The 18,771-nt window shown below is 41.7% G+C and overlaps 1 protein-coding gene across 4 annotated transcripts in view; it reads left to right on the top strand.

The window, feature by feature from the left end:
* Positions 1-18,771, top strand: part of RGS12 (regulator of G protein signaling 12) — an 881,248-nt gene that overhangs the window by 828,565 nt on the left and 33,912 nt on the right. For all 4 annotated transcript variants that reach the window (XM_085642496.1, XM_085642494.1, XM_085642495.1 and 1 more), the window contains 2 exons: positions 2,976-3,129; positions 4,793-5,407. In XM_085642496.1, coding sequence (XP_085498622.1) covers positions 2,976-3,129; positions 4,793-5,407 — 769 coding nt within the window. The remainder of the gene's footprint in view (positions 1-2,975; positions 3,130-4,792; positions 5,408-18,771) is intronic.

The following is an 18,771-nucleotide window of genomic DNA, read 5'->3' as shown; positions in this document are numbered from 1 at the left end:
GGAAAACCAAGTGAGGAAGGGAGGTGTGCCCACCATTGACAACTCCACCCCTCAGGTGTTGGAGGTGACTTTAAGCACAACTCTGTCCCCGCCATCTTGCAGATGGGGGACCCAGCTAACCAGAGAGAGGCATATGCTCCCCTCCCACTGGAGTGTGGCATAATAGGGGGTGTACCCACCCTAAGGACGGGACCCATTGTTCCCAACCTTTACTTACCTGTAACGCCCCTGAATCTAGTAGTTAGGGGCACCGCTGAACCTTGCCTCCTCAGACAAGAACCGACCAAGAAGAAAAGAAGGACCGAAGAAGCTGTGCTGAAGCTAAGAAGAGGAGGACACCCACCGACTTGTCCCCAGCCCTACCGGCCTGTCCCCACCTCGAACCTGCTCCAGAGAAATCCCAGTGTGTCCTGCAGCCTCAAGAACCCGAGGGGCCTGCCATGCCGTCCAAACCCCAAAACTTTGTCTCCATGAGTACCGGATTTGCTCACTCACAGACTCTGGCCCAGCCAAAACCCTGAGTCTGCACCAATCTACACCCAATGCCTATGGCCCAAGTTCGAGTGGGTCAACACAATGAGGAGGTCTCCCCGGTGATCCTGACCTGAGATCTGGTGAATCTCCAATGGAAGCCTGTAGCCCCTTTCTGGAGGACACCCGCAACCAGAGCTGGTAAGAAAACCCGACGCCTAAAGACACCCCTGCACACAACGTCCCACGGCCTTGCTTGGCCCAACTGACCGTGTCCCAGCATCCCAACTCACCTCTCCAAACGGTGGTCACCTCCAGAAGAGCTTTGTGCATGACCCTGGAGTAACCCTGGTTCTAACCTCAGAATACCAACTCCCACAAACTTGTACTTACCTGCAAACTGTTAACTTAATTTTTCTCCATAGGAATACATTGAAGTGTGGAGTTAGTTTGTATGTAACACTGAAAAACTGCCTATGTACTAAACGTGAATTACTTACCTTTTGTCTAGGAGATGTCTCAGTGTGATAGCTAGGCATATCACACTGATTAGCAAAAGTAATCTGAAAAGTAACCCAAAAAGTAACGTACTTTGTAATCTGCAAAGTAAGTGAAAAGTAATTTCGAAATATTGACTTATCTGTCATTCAACCAACTGCATTTGAACCTGCATTCAACTGTAAAACACTGCATACGATTTTGCAAAGCATTTATTTCACTCCTGCAACAGGCATGGCTTGGTTCACGAAATAAAATAACTAAATACTATTTTTATGCAAACAAATTGGTCTGAGTTCAGTCTTTGAGTGTGTGACATCATTTGCTGCTTGTGTGTACAACAAATGCTTAACACTACCCTCTGATAAAGCCTTACTGCTATCTACTTTTACCTCGGCCTACATTTGGTGTTCCACTTGACTCTGTGTTGACTATACCTCATTTTGGTTTAGTACATACAGAGCCAGCCTCCTACAACTAGTATAAGGCGATAAGAACTGAAGAAAATTGTTGCCTGTCTTTAGAAACTCCATTTAAGTATGCCGTTAGCTTTTTTCTTCCTGTGCTGTACATTTAAAATGTTATTTTCCATCTCAGGAAATGTTTAATGATAGTTGAATCACGGAAATGCTTTTTATAAAGGAGAGGTAAATACAAATGTAGGTATTTCTTAGGGCAGCCCTAGTGCCTGGAGATAATTCTAAGATTTATGAGTATCTGGGGAGGATACGTTCTTGGAGAATTATTGTTAAATAGGTTTTCTGAAAATAACCATAACCTGGAACATGTTTCACGTGCTATCTCTTAACGGTTCATGACATAAGACTTGCATCAACTCTTTGGTTTTAGATTTCTATAGTTGTACATTTCAGAAACTCACTGTGTGGAGGTGTGCCGTGGGGGAGGGGGAGGGGGTTGAGAGTGGGAGGTTGGGCATGTAAACCCTGAATGAAGAATCTAAAGTTAGAGGACACACATGGCAGCATTCTCTGCTTAGAAGGATTTTAGACATTGTATCATTTTAGTCATATCCATACATTGCTTTTAATAAGTTCATATTCACTGACTTTAATCAGCTGCGTGCATTGATACCAAGTATTAGACAAATCCTTACACCTGTAATAATAAATTATGTGTTTAATTCACACTTGTAGGGAGCAAATGTATCTTTGAAAAGAACACAAGCACACATTTCAGAATAAGCTATACATTGAACAGAGTAAACTTGCTCATCGGTAATGAAGGTTGAGATTAGTTAGTGACTAGCACTGGTGAATCATTTTATCTAAGATTCCCACACACAGACTGGTGAATCATTTTATCTAAGATTGCCACACACAGTGCTGATGAAACAATGTGTTGTACAGCATATGCACATGTATTTACTGACACCGCATTATAATAAAATCATTCATCAGACTTAAAGGTAACCCAGTAGTTACTGGTACTGTGGAAGAGAATTTCTTTTCGTCCTCCAGCTCAACGTAGATATTGTGGTTTTCATTGTTTCATGTCAGATACTTTTCATCACGCTTAGTTATTTTAAGCTCCCATTTTGCATAGAGTTTGTACATAGAGCACTGCCAATTTTCACTTTGCATTTAATCGTTTTTTACATAGGATCAGGCTTCATTGGAAACTGTTTATTTGCAGATTATACCTTTTATAACTCCCTATAAAACATTAATCTGGTCACTTGCTCTGCAGAATGTGAGCATGCACTTTGTTGAATTAACCTCTAGAAGAGGAAAGTGTAATTAACAAAGTCCTTGATAGATGTACTTCCTTTTGTTTGTAGACTTTTTTGTTTAAACCAACAAGGCCTTTTATACCAATTTGTTTTGTGTTTAAACTTTAATTTAGAAACGCAGTAGCCAGGTTTCGATTGGTCAGCACTGTTTATCAATAAGTAGAACAAATTACTTATTTAAAAACGCTCTAACATTTGTAATTTGCAAAGCTGCTTTAGAACATTTTAGCAGTATTTTTTTTTTATTATGCTGTAGGGGGAGGAAAGAACTTTGGGTAAATCTTCTTCGATTAGGCTTAAAGGAGAAAATGCTAAAGCTGCTAGGGATGTTCGAATATCGAAGCGAGATGACCCTAGTGCAAAGATGGGCAGAAGAACACATCAAAAGATTAATTTGGATGAAGCAGAGGGTAAGTCATCTTTATGTCTTACCTTGGTTTGAACAACTGCAATAGAAAAATATTAAATGTTAGCAATACAAATTCCTAAATCCCAAATAGTAATTTCCGCACCCCTAATGGATTATTTTGCTGGTCTAAATATGGACAATTTTTACGATGGCACTGGATGATTCTAGGCGACTCAAACTATATTGGGGAGATGCCCACAGAGGACCACTCACTTGTGGGTAGGATTGAGCTGACATACCCACCCCCATGTTCTTTGGGTAGCTCTCTTCAGTTGGGTAGTGATATTACCACTTGGCGGTTGTGCATCATTTGGGTCACTACATAGATATGGCTGGGTGAGCTGAAAAATTGACTATTCTAGTCTTTTTCTTTCTTCGCACATATAGATGGGATTTCTTGCATAATTTCTCCCTGGTTGGGCATGACTACCTAGCTGCAAAGCTGTCAGTTAAGGTTAAATACAACAAGCTTGTACGTAATGAATTGTCTATGCATCAGCTCCCTGTTGGAAAGTGCATTGAGGCAGTTGGTCATTTCCTACATCCTCTGCGATGTCCTTATCCAGAAAATGAGAAAGATGCCATGTTTTCAACTAATTTGTGTATTCATTTATGAGATATTTTGTGTTTGGGATGGAGACGTTTGTTCAACGAAAATGAAACTGGAAAAACACTGCCTGCATGTGATTCGTACCATGGCCAGACTCCTTTCCCTTCCTTATGTTTTCGATAGTGAGTCCTTTTGAAGCCTTTGGAATATATGGAAATATTAAAGCCTGCTGGAGATGAGTGGTTCCACGATTTGACCAGTAGAGATGCTATTGAATGTGTTACTGAGAATGACAAATGATAAAATTGGATTCTGACCCACCTTGACCTTTTTCCAAAACGTTCTGAGGTAGCTTTCTATAGTCACTTGTAACTTATCTGTGGCCTCCGTACTCAACAAGCTTTCTGAAGGTGCATATAGTAAGAGAATGTAGAAAGGTGCGTATATGAGTGAGTTATTCAGCCCAAGGAACAACGAATATTTTGGAACCAACTTTACCATCTATCTCTGCTCAAAGTTGTACTCTCATAATTTGTGGCTGCCATAACTTCATATAAGTTGCTTTTCTTCAAAGTGAAATGTAATTTTAAGTGCCAAAGAATTTAGATGCGCTTAGTTAGGGCAAGTTACACCGCTGGAACATTTGAAAAGATTGAGATATGGCGTTTTAAACAGGAGTTACTGTGTCTTGAGTAGTCGTATTATTTCTTATTTGAGTGTTATATAACACCAGTTTTTGGTGTGCTCAGTAGATGCCATTCACATAATACGACATTTGTTTGTAAAAATAGTCAGTCATTATACTGATTGGAGCATATTGGTCTGTAGATCTTATGTTTTTTTTTTTTTAATGAGTGCTATATAACCAACTTTTTTTAGTTACAGGTTAGTAACGTTGTCTTCATTTCTGCCTAGCCTAAACATCCAGGGTCTTACTGAAATATATGCGAGTAGTGGCTACTTACAAAGGATAGAATTTGCAAGTTCTTTAGAAACCAGGGTTATATTGACTTTATTTAATTCTTTATTTCCTACATTTATTTTATGACAACATATGGAAATCATTTTGAAAAATACAACCTAACACTAATCATTAAACTTTGTTTCCTACTAGAATTTTTCGAATTAATATCTAAAGCCCAGAGTAACAGAGCAGAGGATCAGCGTGGGTTACTTCGAAAGGAAGACCTTGTTCTACCAGAATTTCTACGATTAGTCCCTGGTGAGCCAACTTCTTCTACGCCATCGGATTCCAAGAGCAGTAACCAGAGAATTATAAAAAGTGATCCCAAAGACAGAACACCACATTTAACACAGCAGCGTGGAAAGCTTGAATCCTCACAGAACTGTACCGAATATTCCACGACAAGAACGAGTCACACAGGAAAGAGAGAAAAGACTGCTTTGTTGCCCCCTAACAAGAAAACTCACAATGCTCCTTTCAGTGCACCTTTGTCGCCAATTCCACACATACAGGAATCCACTACGTCAAGGTGGGAAAGGAATTCCAGAGATTTTCAGACTGAAAATATACAGACAATAGACGATGACAATATAGCAGACTTAACCCTTGTGGCTGAAGGAGATATTACTAGCCCTAATAGCACTTTACTGCCACCACCGCCAACTCCACCTTCAAATCTCAGTAAATTAATAGAAGCCAACTATCCACCCCCAAGCCCATTAGCAGATAATAAGAATTTTTCAGGATGTCAAAGATCTACATCAGGTATTTTTAGATTTTAATATTTTGTGTGCCTTTATTTTCTTGATGATCCCTTCAGTTTGTACAATAGCAGCATTTTGCACCCATTTTCTTTGTGGTCCTTTATTTGCACCTTACGTTTGATTTTGTATGAGAGATATGGTTTATTTTTGTATTATTCAAACAGGTTTCAGTAGCTTTATAAATATAGACTTATTTTTTATGACTTTAGGCAAAATGTATACCAACCCAGTTGCCTTGTAAAATGTTTTGTAAATGTTAGACTTCGCGTTAAACTGTATTCTTACTAAACACTAAAAGAAGGATTTGCGTATAAGTAAATAACTTTTTGGTCAGTGAGCAGTTTGTGTGGTGAACCCCACATAAAAGAGATCTATCATTGGCACAAAGTGGGAAACTTCGCTGTGTGCATCATTTTATAGATACTCCCAGATTGAATCTTTTCTAGTTTCCATAACCCTAGGATTTGGTGCAACTCACTTTAAAACTCTCACCTGCACAAAACCTATTGTGTTTGTTGAGTTATGATTGTTCACTGTGAACCACAGTCTCTCAAACATGTTTTGGTACTCTTTGATACTGGTTATTCCTGTAGAAAGAATATCAAAAGAAAGTGCACATTTGAAATGGTAAAGTACATGCGTTTCCGGCAGGTGTAGTAAATCAGTTGGTTGCATCATTAGATGCAAGTGGTACAGCCTTCGATTGCATCAAGAAGATGTAGCTATGCAAATGGCAAGTGTTTACAAAATGTTTGAATTGGTATGGGAGATGAGGTTCCTAAAATTTGCCACTATCACACTATTAAGGGTCAGTAATGGTAGCTGAGCTTCAGAAATCTGGACTTAATAGCTTGAAAGTTTTATTGAGGTCACATCGTGTAAAAACAGAATTACCGTACCTCATAACTTCTAGCATAATGGCCCTTAGCAACTACATATTCCCTTTAAACCTGTGGCGAACTAATGCTCATATTTTGCACAGACTTGTGGATTTGATGTACCGTGTAATTTTTTTACACTATTTATATAAATCAATATATATTTGCTTCCAAAATAGTTTTAAGAACTTTTTAGACTGTTAGTTTTGTCACTCATAGACATGGCAATAACATGTAAAAATTATGGAACTTGTGATTTAGTCGGGCTCCAAGCTTTTACCTCTCAAGCTCTTAATTCAGGCCAAATTTTGCAACAGTTTGTTTTCTTCCCTGATAGTGGATCATTACTGGCACTCTGTTCTTTTAGTTCATTAGTGATTGGACATACTACTAACATTGTTGATAGTGTAGACACAAATTTGCAGTACATTTATAAAAGGCGAAGATACAATCTATAGCCAAAAGTGCCAGATCCACTTATGAATGTATTTATCAAAAATCTTTTTACTGCGGCCATGACTTTTATTTTTACATCGCAACATTAAATAATGACAACATTTCTGTGATCAAAGCTTTTCCTGTTATTCATATATGCAGTTGCCTAACATTTTGCTATTAATTTGGCCATTTCTTGTCTGTACTGTATTAGATGTGCTGGTAATGACTTGTCAGTACTTTCCTCTGATTACCTGCTAAAAATTACTGTTGTAATTACCTTTTCCTAGTTCTCCTTCCTGTGATCTTGTGTGCATTATATAATCAGTGTATATTATTCTACAAATGTTTTTCATCTTTGATCTTAGATGTGCAGTTCAATGAGTATACGTTATGCATGCATGCATGCATGTTGTATATATTACGGTCTAAAATCTGTACTTGGGTTTATAGGTCTCCGAAAGGTATTTCACACTTATGCAACTGAGAGGCAAGCTCTCGCAGAGTAGGGCAACATCTGACACATTTTTAGTGGCCTTTGAGCCTCGCAACCTTTGTTGTCATTGGATTAGCAATTAACTAATAGCGGTTTACTTATTTTAAATCCATACCTCCGGCATTTCCTTTAGAGTATTGTGGATATCCTTTAGGTTCCACACATCCATTACCACCACAACACATCACGTTATGACATTCAAAATGATGTCCTCTTCCTTTCAAGTTAAAAAACGCAAGGTGTGGAATACCCGAAGAGCTGATGAAAAAATGTGCACAAAATAGATAAACCTTTTTTGTTTACTTGATGCATGCCGTACATTCCTTTCTAATCATCGAACTGTAGATTTGTCTTTCCCACTCCTTACTTTGTAGATGTCTTTTGTGTAGACATTTTACTTGCATTGTGCTCATTTCTTTCCGATGCAATAAACTTTAGATTTAGATATTTAAGACTGGTTTTGCACTTTCTTTCACCTTCCTTGCTGAAAGGTTTGTATCTATTTGTGTGACCTCAAATGTTTCTTTGCCTAACTGAATGCAATTCAGACAAGAACATTAAACACACCCATTGCTAATATTGTCATTAAGCATACCTAACAATTTTAACATATTATAACTTATAATTGTCCATCTAGAAGTTACTCATTTTGAGATGTTCGTCAATCTGATTACTTTTGTAAGTTGAGCCCCTGAAAAGCCTTTGAAAAATGTACATTTCGTCAACACAGTATGTGATGTCATTGGAAAGCTTAAGTTCTGAACTCAAAATCACGTTGCATAGTCAAAGGAATCCTAAAATCATTATTTGTTAAGTTTTGGAGAAAAACATTCTGGCTTCGTTGTCAAACATTGGAAATTTGCAGGCTTTATATTTGCCCTAAAAGGCAGTACTATAAATTCTGAATGCAACTGTGTTCTGCATCTTTTGTCTGTCAGATCCGTTTGTTTTTGAGTGATGACCATACTAATCAACAAATGAACTTCTGCTACTAATGACTACAGATAATGAGTGAGGTTCTAATGGTCTGTGGAAGTGGATTAAAATGTGACTCTATTTTTTGATCCTGTGGTGTGATTGTTTGGACTCTAAAGATTCTCAGTGGCATCCATGTATTTGTAAGAAAATATCTTACAGCATTTTATCAGTTTTAGTAGTAAACAGGCATGATAATTAAACCAGTGGCGGACAATACAGAATGCTAGGGCACCTTGCAGGTCATTCTGTGTATTTATAAGGTGAACAGAAAGATTTGAACTTCTTGTTTCTTGAGAATAAGGATTTGATCCAGCTAAGTGCTGTGTTCTTGAAGGCTAATCTGGATCGGTCTCGCCAACAGAACAGAAAATTATGATTGATTGTGTCGGACACTGATCAGCTGGATTGAGCGCTGCACAGGTCTAAGAGCTCTAGTGATCCAGATCCTCCTTCTGCCAAACAAGGGACCAGATCTGTGCTTTACCGTACTATGAAGCAAAACGTGATTATATCTCATGAGATATAAGCTTGTTCTGCAAACTGTTTGGGGTTCATATATTACAATCTGTTCTAATTTTATCAAGTTATATGGTGGACTGGAATCTTCTCTGGTTTCCATGGTCTTTCGGGCACTGTGTGGGCTTCTTCAGGAGTAAGGTTACATTTTTAAGGTCTGGCTTGACAGCGCAGCTACTGCCAAACAAATCTGTGAAATTGGCTCTGCCCACATGTTAGGATCCAGGAGTACATATTTTTATTGGGCAAAGGTTGTGTGCGTCCACAAAAAAAGTTCTAGCCCTCCTCACAGCTGTCATCAATTTGTTTATTTATTGGGATGCCTCAGCTTGAACTTTCAGGGGCACACGCATCACATTGTAATGCAATTTAAGTGTCTTAAATAACTAGATAATTTATAGTGTTTCTCTCTGCCAGCAGAACAGATCGGAGGAGGGCAGTCTACATGAATGGAATTTTAGGCCTGGCTTGACAGTGTAACTGTTGCCTGACCTTTTACCCTACACCAACATAATTCTACAGAATGCTTCCACACAAATACATATCAATTTCCATGCTATCCGATTGTAATGCTTCACATTTCTCAGCTTTTCTCTTTATGGTGCTTATTTGTCTTATGGCCACATGTGCTTAAAGTCATGTCTACTACAGGCCAGGCAAATCCTGTGCAGCTCAAAACTGTGTTTTCAATACTGATTGGTATGACTAATTCTCCTCAGAGGTTTTGTGAATGCCATAAATCCAACTACCCAACGACTGTGAGGATCAGCACACAGATTATACGGAGGTAGACCCAGGTCAATCAGCGGAAAATAATTTTAGTCACTGAGTGTGTATGTAGGTGAGTTGTAAGGAAGAACATTTTGTAACGGCTGAAAGATTGAACAAAGAAATCAATACAAATATAGAGCAATGATATTGAATGTAGTGCCACAATTAATGTCTATAACTTTGCACATCACAATGTGGCATTGATTGTTTGTCACAATTAGTACTGTGATTGGTCTATCATATTCACTATTGCTAACAATGTTAGATTCAGTGTTTCTAGAGTGTGAGATGCTAGATTAGGCTTTGTTTAATTTCTGTTTTCATCTAATGTGTTTGACTGGTGTGGGAAAGGGTACCATTTCTATCATATTACAAGATAATTCTGACATCAGAATGCTTCTGAAATTAAATAATTAGGTAGCTACTCGTCAGTATTTTTAAACGGCTAGTAGTGACGTCACAGCACAATTTTCCATTTGCACTGAAGTGAGAGCCCCCTTTTCCACTGCATCAATTCTGCGATTAGCAATCTTACTTTTGTACCATTAATAACAAAACTATAAGTATCAGAATGAGAAAGCAGGAGTGACTGACCTTCTTATACCTGACCAGGGTCAATTTAATACTCCATTGGTAGGTAGAAAATCGCAATAATTGTATGAAATAATGTAGCCGCCCAACTGAGCATGAGTAAGGATATTGAAATACACCCTGGCATTCCGTGACTTAATATAGACACTAGACCTGTGTGTTCAATACCCTGTGAACCGCAGTATCCTTAAGAAAATGTTGTTTGTTTTGTAAATACGCTATCTTGGGATTGCAGCAAATGCAGAGTCAACTATGTCCATTAGAGCCCTGGTAGCAAACACTAATCCGCCTCATACCAGAGAGACTCCACTCTCTCCTGTACCTCCAAAGACTCCAGACAATAAATGTAGAGCTTTCTATGAATTCAGTTTAAATATTGGTTTCCTGAAAAGCTGTAGGAGTTTGTAGAAAGTACCTGGTGCTAAGAATCGTAGAAGTGTTGTAGACCAGAAACCCCAAAAGGACCTTTAATTGTCAACAGTGACGAAAAAAAGGGGCAAATAGGTAATTGATACTCTGTTTATAAACCAATAATAATCATTACTCTAGATTCCAAATCTTCACTCTCACACTCCTTAAAAACCAAACCTCCATCTCCAGAGGCCTTTGACCACCTTTTTAAATTCTGCTTTGTTAGTCAACATTGGGAGAGTTTTTAGTGTTTTTAAGAGAGGAACATACAGGCCCACCTCCTTGAAGTAAGAAATATAATGAGGAAGAATTGGACTTGAATAATGAAGAGTTTGCAGTGTGAATCTCTTCTGGACTCATATGCTGTGCATTTTTGATGCCTTAGAGTGGTTGGGTCCGAAAATTTTCCTAGATTTGTTTTTGGGCATGCTGATCCAATATAACTAAGATCTGCATATATATCCTCAATACTTGGTCACCATCTTTAGATTAGTCTCCATCATTCGGTTCGGAAGCAGTGTTAAGACCACTTGCTCGACAGTTGACTAAAGAAGTGGTGGAGCACGATGCCAAGTTTCAGAGAGCCAACAATGATCAAAATTCGGCGATGAATTAAAGATAATGAGTAGTAGAGAGCCTCACTGAAAAACGAAAACTGGTTATTTATTTGGTCTCTGACAAGGGATGGGGAGGAGGTAGATGATAGGGAGGAGGAAGATAACAAAATGCATAGTTCGGACTGCAGACTAATCCTAGGTCTCTTCTGACTTGAACAACCAGGAGTGATAAAAATACTTTTCTTTTCCTTTTAGATTCTACCCAAATTGTTATCTAATATTGGCATAGAAGGCCATCCATAGAGTTTGCAATCTGTACCTTCCAAAGGACCATAATTCCAAGGACTTTCAATCAATCAGGGTTTTGTAGAGCACACTACTCACCGTGAGGGTCTCAAGGCGCTAGGGGTGTGAGCAGCTCCGTTAGGGTCATTCGAAGAGCCAGGTCTTGAGGTCCTTTCTGAATTAATTCATTTTCAGGCTTCGTCGGAGGTGAAGGGGGAGTTTGTTCCAGGTCCTGGCTGCGAGGTAGGAGAAGGATCTTCCACCTGCTCTGGTCCTGTGGAAACGAGGGACAGTGGCTAGGGCGAGGCCAGCTGATCAGAGGTTTTTTCTTGGGGATGAGGAAGGAGATTCGGTCATTGAGGTATTGGGGTCCGGTGTTGCAGAGGGCCTTGTAGGTGTGTGCGAGAAGCTCATTCTTCTTTCGACGGGTAGCCAGTGGAGGTAGCAGAGGTGTTGGGTGATGTGGGATGTCGAGGATGAGTCTGGCTGCGGCTTTTTGGATGGTCTGGAGTTTGCAGAGGATTTATTTTGTTGATTTCGGCATAGAGAGCGTTGCTGTAGTCCAGATTGCTGCTGATGAGTGCATGGGTGACCATTTTCCTGGAATCGGGGGGTGGGGGGATTACCACTTGAACGTCTTCCGAATTATGCGAATGGTGTTGAAGCGTGCGGAGGATACGGTGTTTCATGGTGATTGAAGGGTCGAGAATGATGCCGAGGTTGCATGCGTGGTCCGTTGGGGTGGGGGGCTTCTGAGGGCAGGGGGCCACCAGGTGTTGCCCCATGCGGAAGTCCTTGGGGTACTCCGCATCTGATCTCTGTCGGTTCTGAAAGGAAGTGTGGGAGTCTTATTCTCTGTGTTCTGTCTGAGAGGAAAGATCGTATCCAGTCTAACACTTTATCTAGAAGCCAGCATCATGGAGTCTGGTGGCTAGTGTGTGGTGGGAGATGATGTTGAAGGCTGCCGATAGGTCCAGGAGGATGAGGGCTGCTGTGTGGCTTTGGTCGAGGAGGGCGCTGATGTTGTTGGTGGCGGCGAGGAGGGCGGTCTCAGTGCTGTGGTTGCTGCGGAATCTGGATTGAGAGGTGTCTAGGATGCTTTTGATTTCTATGAAGTGTGCTAGCTGTGCGTTGACAGCCTTTTCGATGACTTTAGAGTGGATGCTCTTCATTGTCTTTAAGGTGTCATCTGTGGTGAGAGGGGTCCAGGTGAGAAGGGTCTGTTGGATGGCGTCATTGGGGGAGGGAATTCCGGCGCTTCCGTGGTCTTGGTTGTCAAATTTGTCATAGAGCGTCTTGATCATGTTTTTTTTTTTTTTTTTTTTTTAAAGAGTTTTATATAGCGCGAACTAGACCCGAGACATCGGGTACCAGAGCGCTTTACATAGCACCAGTTTCGTTACAGAAGGACATATTCATTTTTTTTAGGCATGGGGAGATTAAGTGATTTGCCCAGAATCACAGGATGTTGAGTGTAGTTGCTGAGACTCGAACCTGGTTCCCCAGCTTCGAGGTTGACCGCTTTAGCCGTAAGGCTACATCCTCTCCTCATCCTCTTGTGGTGAAATAAGGTGCTGAGTTTGTTGCAGAGGTCTTGGGAGGGAGGGACGTCGGTTGTTTCGCTGTTTGGTTTGGTGAAATCCTGAATGATGGCAAAGAGCTCCTTGGAGTTGTGGGCGTTGGAGAGGTTTCTTTCTTGGATGAGTTGGTGGTGTGCTGTGATGGCTGTTTTATAGTCAGTGGTTGCTTCCACAGTTTTACAGTTTCTCCACGTGCAAGGCCTTTCTGCCAAGAACCAGGCAGTAGAGAGTAAAACATCACTGGTCATGTTCCATGATGTCACAAGCGCTACATGTATCCCTGTAAGGCTAGGGTTTATCAGATAATGAATCAAGAATTTTGGAGGAAACAGAACAGGCCCAGGGAGAGCAGCAAAGATCTAACGCCTGAGATTTGGCATCAGTGGATTTACAGACTAGGGATTTATTAGAAAAAATGGCAAGAAAAGTTTCGGTGATGCCAAAAAAGCATACACCCACAGTGCAGAATTATCTTTTTGTGCCCAAGCCAAGAAAAGCAGACTCGAAGATAAGCAAATCGCAGTAGATATTTAAGTATTGACAGGGTTGGAAACTAAAGATACCAGGGGGGACAAACCTTTACACTCGGTATCGATTCTCATAGGGGATTGGAGAAAGAGAAAAATGAAGTGAAACACACGCCATACCCTTTAAAAAGGAGGGAAAGAAAAAGCGTAATCTTGAGGCTGGATTGGCAGCTTGGCTGCAAAAAAGGTTTGATGACTTAAAGTCCTTTAGAATATCTTCTAAGACTCCAGAGATCCAATTATATAATGATCATAGATCAAGATGCTCCCCCTTTAACTCCAGACTGACAAGAGGAGCAACATGATCATTGCTATGATTAAGGTGACGAACCCCAGAAGAAGAGGGCTCACATGAGGAGGAAGATATAAAGTAGGATGTGGAGGCAGACTCACTAGAGGAGGAACCTGTCTCCTACCCATCACGACCCTTGTCTCCAGGTATCTCTCAGCAGATTTGGCCACCAACTACAGGATGATAGTGAGAGGCTAATTTACCACTTACAAAAACAGTTAGGGAAGATGACAAAGACATCCAGGATTGGCAGACAACCTCAAAGTGTCTAAAATCCTCTCTGTTGCAGACCAGCTATGCACATGCACCATAATAAGGAGGCATGCTTGGCTTAGGATCTCTGGTTACACACCTAAAGTTCAAGCAATATCCTCAACATGCCCTATAGGAAGGACAGTATATTGGGCAGTGATGGATGAATCCTTGCATTTAATAAAGAAGGAAAATAACACCGTGAAAGCAATTAGAGCGCTGCAAGCTAGTCTTTTTCAGAAGAGGCACATCAAGCAACTGAAGACCTATGGGATCACAGCAAATCCACATTGGTCAGAGATCAGCAGCACAAGGAGGCCACATGTGATACATGTGTACCTGTCTGGTGAAGGCAAACTCGTTCAGGCAATACCAAAACAGTGTCGATCAGGTGATTAAATCAATATACGAATTGGATTTTCAGTGAGCATAGGGAAATCCTCCCCTCACTCATTGAAGACAAATGTTTTTGGAGGAAGAACTTGACTCTGACAAGGCCAAGAAGTGTGGTGAGGGTCGGTTTGGTGGGTGAACAAGATGTCAGTGCCATCTTAATTAATTTGCTAAAGGCCTGATCTTTAGCTTGAGTGTCTTCCCTAGGGTTTCTAAACAGCTGGGACGGGGCGTAACACTACTGCCTCACCTGTTGTCAAAGTATGCGATTCTGTAGCTGAATCCAGAGGTTCTGTGTGCTGGGATGTTTGGCCGAAATTAAGTGGTGCCTTGGCATGCACATATGGAAGCTAGAGGTTTGGTGGGGACAAACCTGTGTTTCACTGACGCAGGTGGTGAGAATCCCAATGTCCTGGGAAGCACTAGTCCCATACAATAAACAAGCTTATCTCAGGGTTATGGCAGTACCCTTACGATGTGGCCTAGAATACATGGCAAGTTGAGATACATGGCGACAAATGCTGTACTGACTTAACTAACTGCCCCATTATTGCTGATTCAATGGCTGAGAGATCAGTCTTGCAGACAGTGTATATCTGGTGGTGCACTGTTACTTCTGAAGAGGCTTGTTTACTGATCTCAACTGGATGGAATTTTGTAGTGAAATATTAAGATGGGAGCTTCCATAAATATCAGTGCTGACCGAAGGAGGTACAAGGAAGACTTTTAAACCTACATGGATCTCAGTCGAACAAAGGCAAAAGTTCAACAGCTGTGGAGCGTAGTGATTTTTCTGGCCTTTCCCCAGGTGAGGTGACACTCCCACATTCTATCACTAATATGCATACAGAACTAGCCAAAAAAGACTACCAGTATTGAGAAGGTTGTGAAAGAAACAGGAGATAATTAGAAGGATTGACATACAGAATGACAGAGGTTGAGAGGGAACATGGTGCTGTGAAAAAGAGGATGCAAGATTTGGAGAAACATTCACAATACAGTAGACATTGGCAGGAGCTAAGTGGTTTCAAAACCAATGCGATTGAAGTTGTTTCTTTTTTGGAATCCAAGCAGAGAGTTGGGGCTTCTAGTGAATGTCAGGAAAGCTTCACTAAAAGGTGCTATGTGAGGTTTTTGGTGTGCTCCTAGGCATGGATGCAGAGGCATCGCAGCATGCTGTGGCAGATGTATAAAGAGTAAAACAAAAATGTCAAGGTACAACATCGAAGCTGCAGAAATGCTGATGGTTAGCCTCTAAACAATTAAATGGACAACCTGAGACCTGCATTGCCTCTACGAGAGCTATTGGCTTTGCCAATGTTTTAGCCATGTTGTACACCAGCATGGTTGTTTTTCAGCATGGTTAAAAGTTAGGGACATAGAGGAGAAGGGTGTGTAGTGTCGTATAGTGGAATGGTGAAGAGTGGAGTAGTGTTGTGTATTGTAGTGGCATAGAGTGGAGTGGTGTACAGTCAAGTAGAGTAGAGTGCACTGGGGCAGAGTGTAGTGGTGTAGAGTGCAGTGGCGTTCAATGTAGTGTCGTACATTAGAGTGTTGCATAGTAGAGTGCTGTTGTGCAGAGTATAGTGGCATAAAATACAGTGGGTAGAGTTCAGTGGTGCAGAGTAGAATGTAGTGCCGTAGATTGGAGTGCTGCACAATGCACTTTTGTGGTGCAGAGCAGAGTGGCATAGAGTGCTTTAGCATAGAAAGCAGTAGTGCAGAGTAGAGTGGCGTAGAATGTAGTTTTGCAAAGTATAGTGTCGTTGAGTGCAGTAGTCTAGAGTGACATAGAGTGCAGTAGTAATTATGTAGAGTGGACTGGTGTAAAGTGCATTGGCGTAGAGTGTTGCAGGGTAGAATGACTTGGAGTGCAGCAGCATAGAATGCATTGGTGTAGAATGCAGTGGCATAGACTAGAGTGGTGCATAGTAGAGTGCAGTGGGAGAGAGTGCAGTGGCGTAGTGTTGTGCAGAGTGGGGTGGAGTGATGCAGAGTGAATTAACTTGAAGAGGTGCAGAGTGCAGTGATGCAGAGTGCATTGGCATAGAGTGCAGTAGTGCAGAGTAGAATAGCGTAGAGCGCAGTGTTGTAAAGTGTCATAGAGTGCATTGGCTTAGTGACAGAGTACAGTGGTACAGAGTAGAGTTTGATGTTGAGTGCAATTGTATATAGTGCAGTGGTTTAGAGTAGTTGCAAAGAATGGAGTGGCGCAGAGTGGAGTAGGGTGCAGTGGTGTTGAGTATATTGTTTCAGATTAGAGCGAAGTGGCATAGAGTGAAATGGTGCAGGGTAGAGTGTAGAGGCTCAGAGTGTGATGGCGTAGATTAAAGTGGTGTAGAGTGCAGTGGTATAGAGTAGATTAGAGCGGTGTACATGGGATTGGCATACAGTGCAGAGGCTTAGAGTTGAGTGTTGCAGAGTAAAGTACATTGGAGTAGACTGCAGTGCCTTAGAGTGGAGTTTGTCAGGGTAGATTGGAGTGGCAAAGGGTGCATTGGTGTAGAGTAGAGTGGCGTAGAGTGATGCAGAGTAGAGTGGAGTATGCATGGTGTGGTAGCACACAGGATTACAGACAACACATTTTAGATTGAAATTACCATTATATTTGCACTGCATACAGTTTTACTAATAAAACTATACAGCGCACAAACGATAATGTGTGAAAATAGCATCACCTAGTGTATTGATTTGCTTTGATCATATTAAAGTATTTGTTTCCAACACACTTCAGAGTTAACAAAACATGTGCCTCGTTTATGCGTTCATAATTCTGATATATTCTGAAATATTTGCACAGTTCACTTAAATGTTGTTGTGTGCTAGAAAAAAATGCTTTCCTACCCCCAGTATTCAACAACATTGTCACATAAGTCTTCTCTCTGAAGTCTGAGAAAGAAAAGTGAACATCAAGCCTCTTTGGAAGAAAGAGCCTGGCTTTGACCTGTGTCTTTGAATGGTCAGCAAATGTGAGTTACAATTCACAAAGCCAGTGGTAAGCAACAGGCAGAATGCATTCCCAAGAAAGCTTTCTAAATGCCCTCAAGTTTTGCGGTTTGGTAGGCTTCAACCTAAAGAGGGCAGAGGAATGGGGGAGGACAGACACCTTCTCTTTCCTGACATCAGCCCCAGGACACTAGCCAGAAATAGGGTTTTTTAATAGGGATGAAACAAAGAGTGGCAGCAAAAGCAATCACAGTTTTGTTGGTATAACCAGTGCAATTTCAAGTTGGTTTGAGTGAGAAGAGATGTGCCTTCTCTCAGGTGGGCTCCGCCAGGGGCCTCTGGGAAACCTTTTTGCCTTAACACCGTTTTGCAAACTTCACTCCTGCCTTCCTCAAACAACTAATACAGATACATAAATCTGATGGAGACTTCCAGCCTCAGATTCCTTACTTTTGAATTTCCCAGGCGTCCAGCTGGATCCGAAAGCGTTTGTGTGAGCAGTACCCCTTGCACGCGCTGTCGGGTGGCTCTATTTGGCTCTGTGTGATGTTGGCGTCGTTGGCATCAGTTATGATAAATAGGCACCACTCAGGTGTGCGGAGGTCATTTAATTTCTTTCCGTGCCAGTTAAGCGCCAATCCGGGAAGAGCTACCCCTCTGTCGCTTCTTGACCGTTTTTAAAAACTTTTTGTCGACTTCTTTTTTATTGTGTGTTGGGGATGTCTTCTAGAAAGACAGGGTTCAATCTGGGGTGTGCCTGTCACTGCGTCATGTCAGTAACTGACCCCTACCTCTTCTACCACTGGTGTCTTGAGCACAATCACAACTCAAAGTCCTGCTCGGACAGTCTGGCCATGGCTCCAAAGGCCTTGTGGGAGCAGGCTATGAAGCTCCTTTCGGCCCAGCAGTTGACACCAGCCAGCGAGACTCCACGGAGATCTCGGTCCCAATCAAAGAAGAGGAGGTCGCAGGACCGCTCCTGCAGCCCAAAGTCTTGTTCCCAATTGAGGTCTTTAGGACACCTGGGGAAGAGGCACAAGAAGAAGCCCAATCGGACTTAATCTTTGCCTTGATTGTCATCCGTCAACGAGCGAGGTAAGGAGCACCGGCGCTCTAGGCACAGTTCTGCGGAGCCGGATCCAGGGTCGACTTCGACCGCCCCTCCTGAATTGACCCCTGCTCAAATAAAAGGATTTTACGGGGCCATGTGCCTGTATTTGAGCGGGCTGACCCCTGATCCTTCGGGCCCCACAGGGTCGGAGGAGGCTCCATCGGATTAAATGCCGTGTGCTCTGGCCACGGTGCCGGTGGGGCCTCAGAGATCCGATTCCGGGATGACGGCGGTTGTGCCAACACAACCTTCCTCAGTGTTGGACCCGAACTCGGTAAATTTGTATGCCCCATCCTTACGACAAGGAGTTAGAGCGTTGTCGCTCGACGGCAACTTGCCACGGTAT

This window comes from Triturus cristatus, chromosome 2_2, assembly GCF_964204655.1.
Source record: "Triturus cristatus chromosome 2_2, aTriCri1.1, whole genome shotgun sequence".
NCBI lineage: Eukaryota > Metazoa > Chordata > Amphibia > Caudata > Salamandridae > Triturus > Triturus cristatus.
Note: the sequence above shows the minus strand (reverse complement) of the source record. Positions and strands in the feature narration are given on the sequence as shown.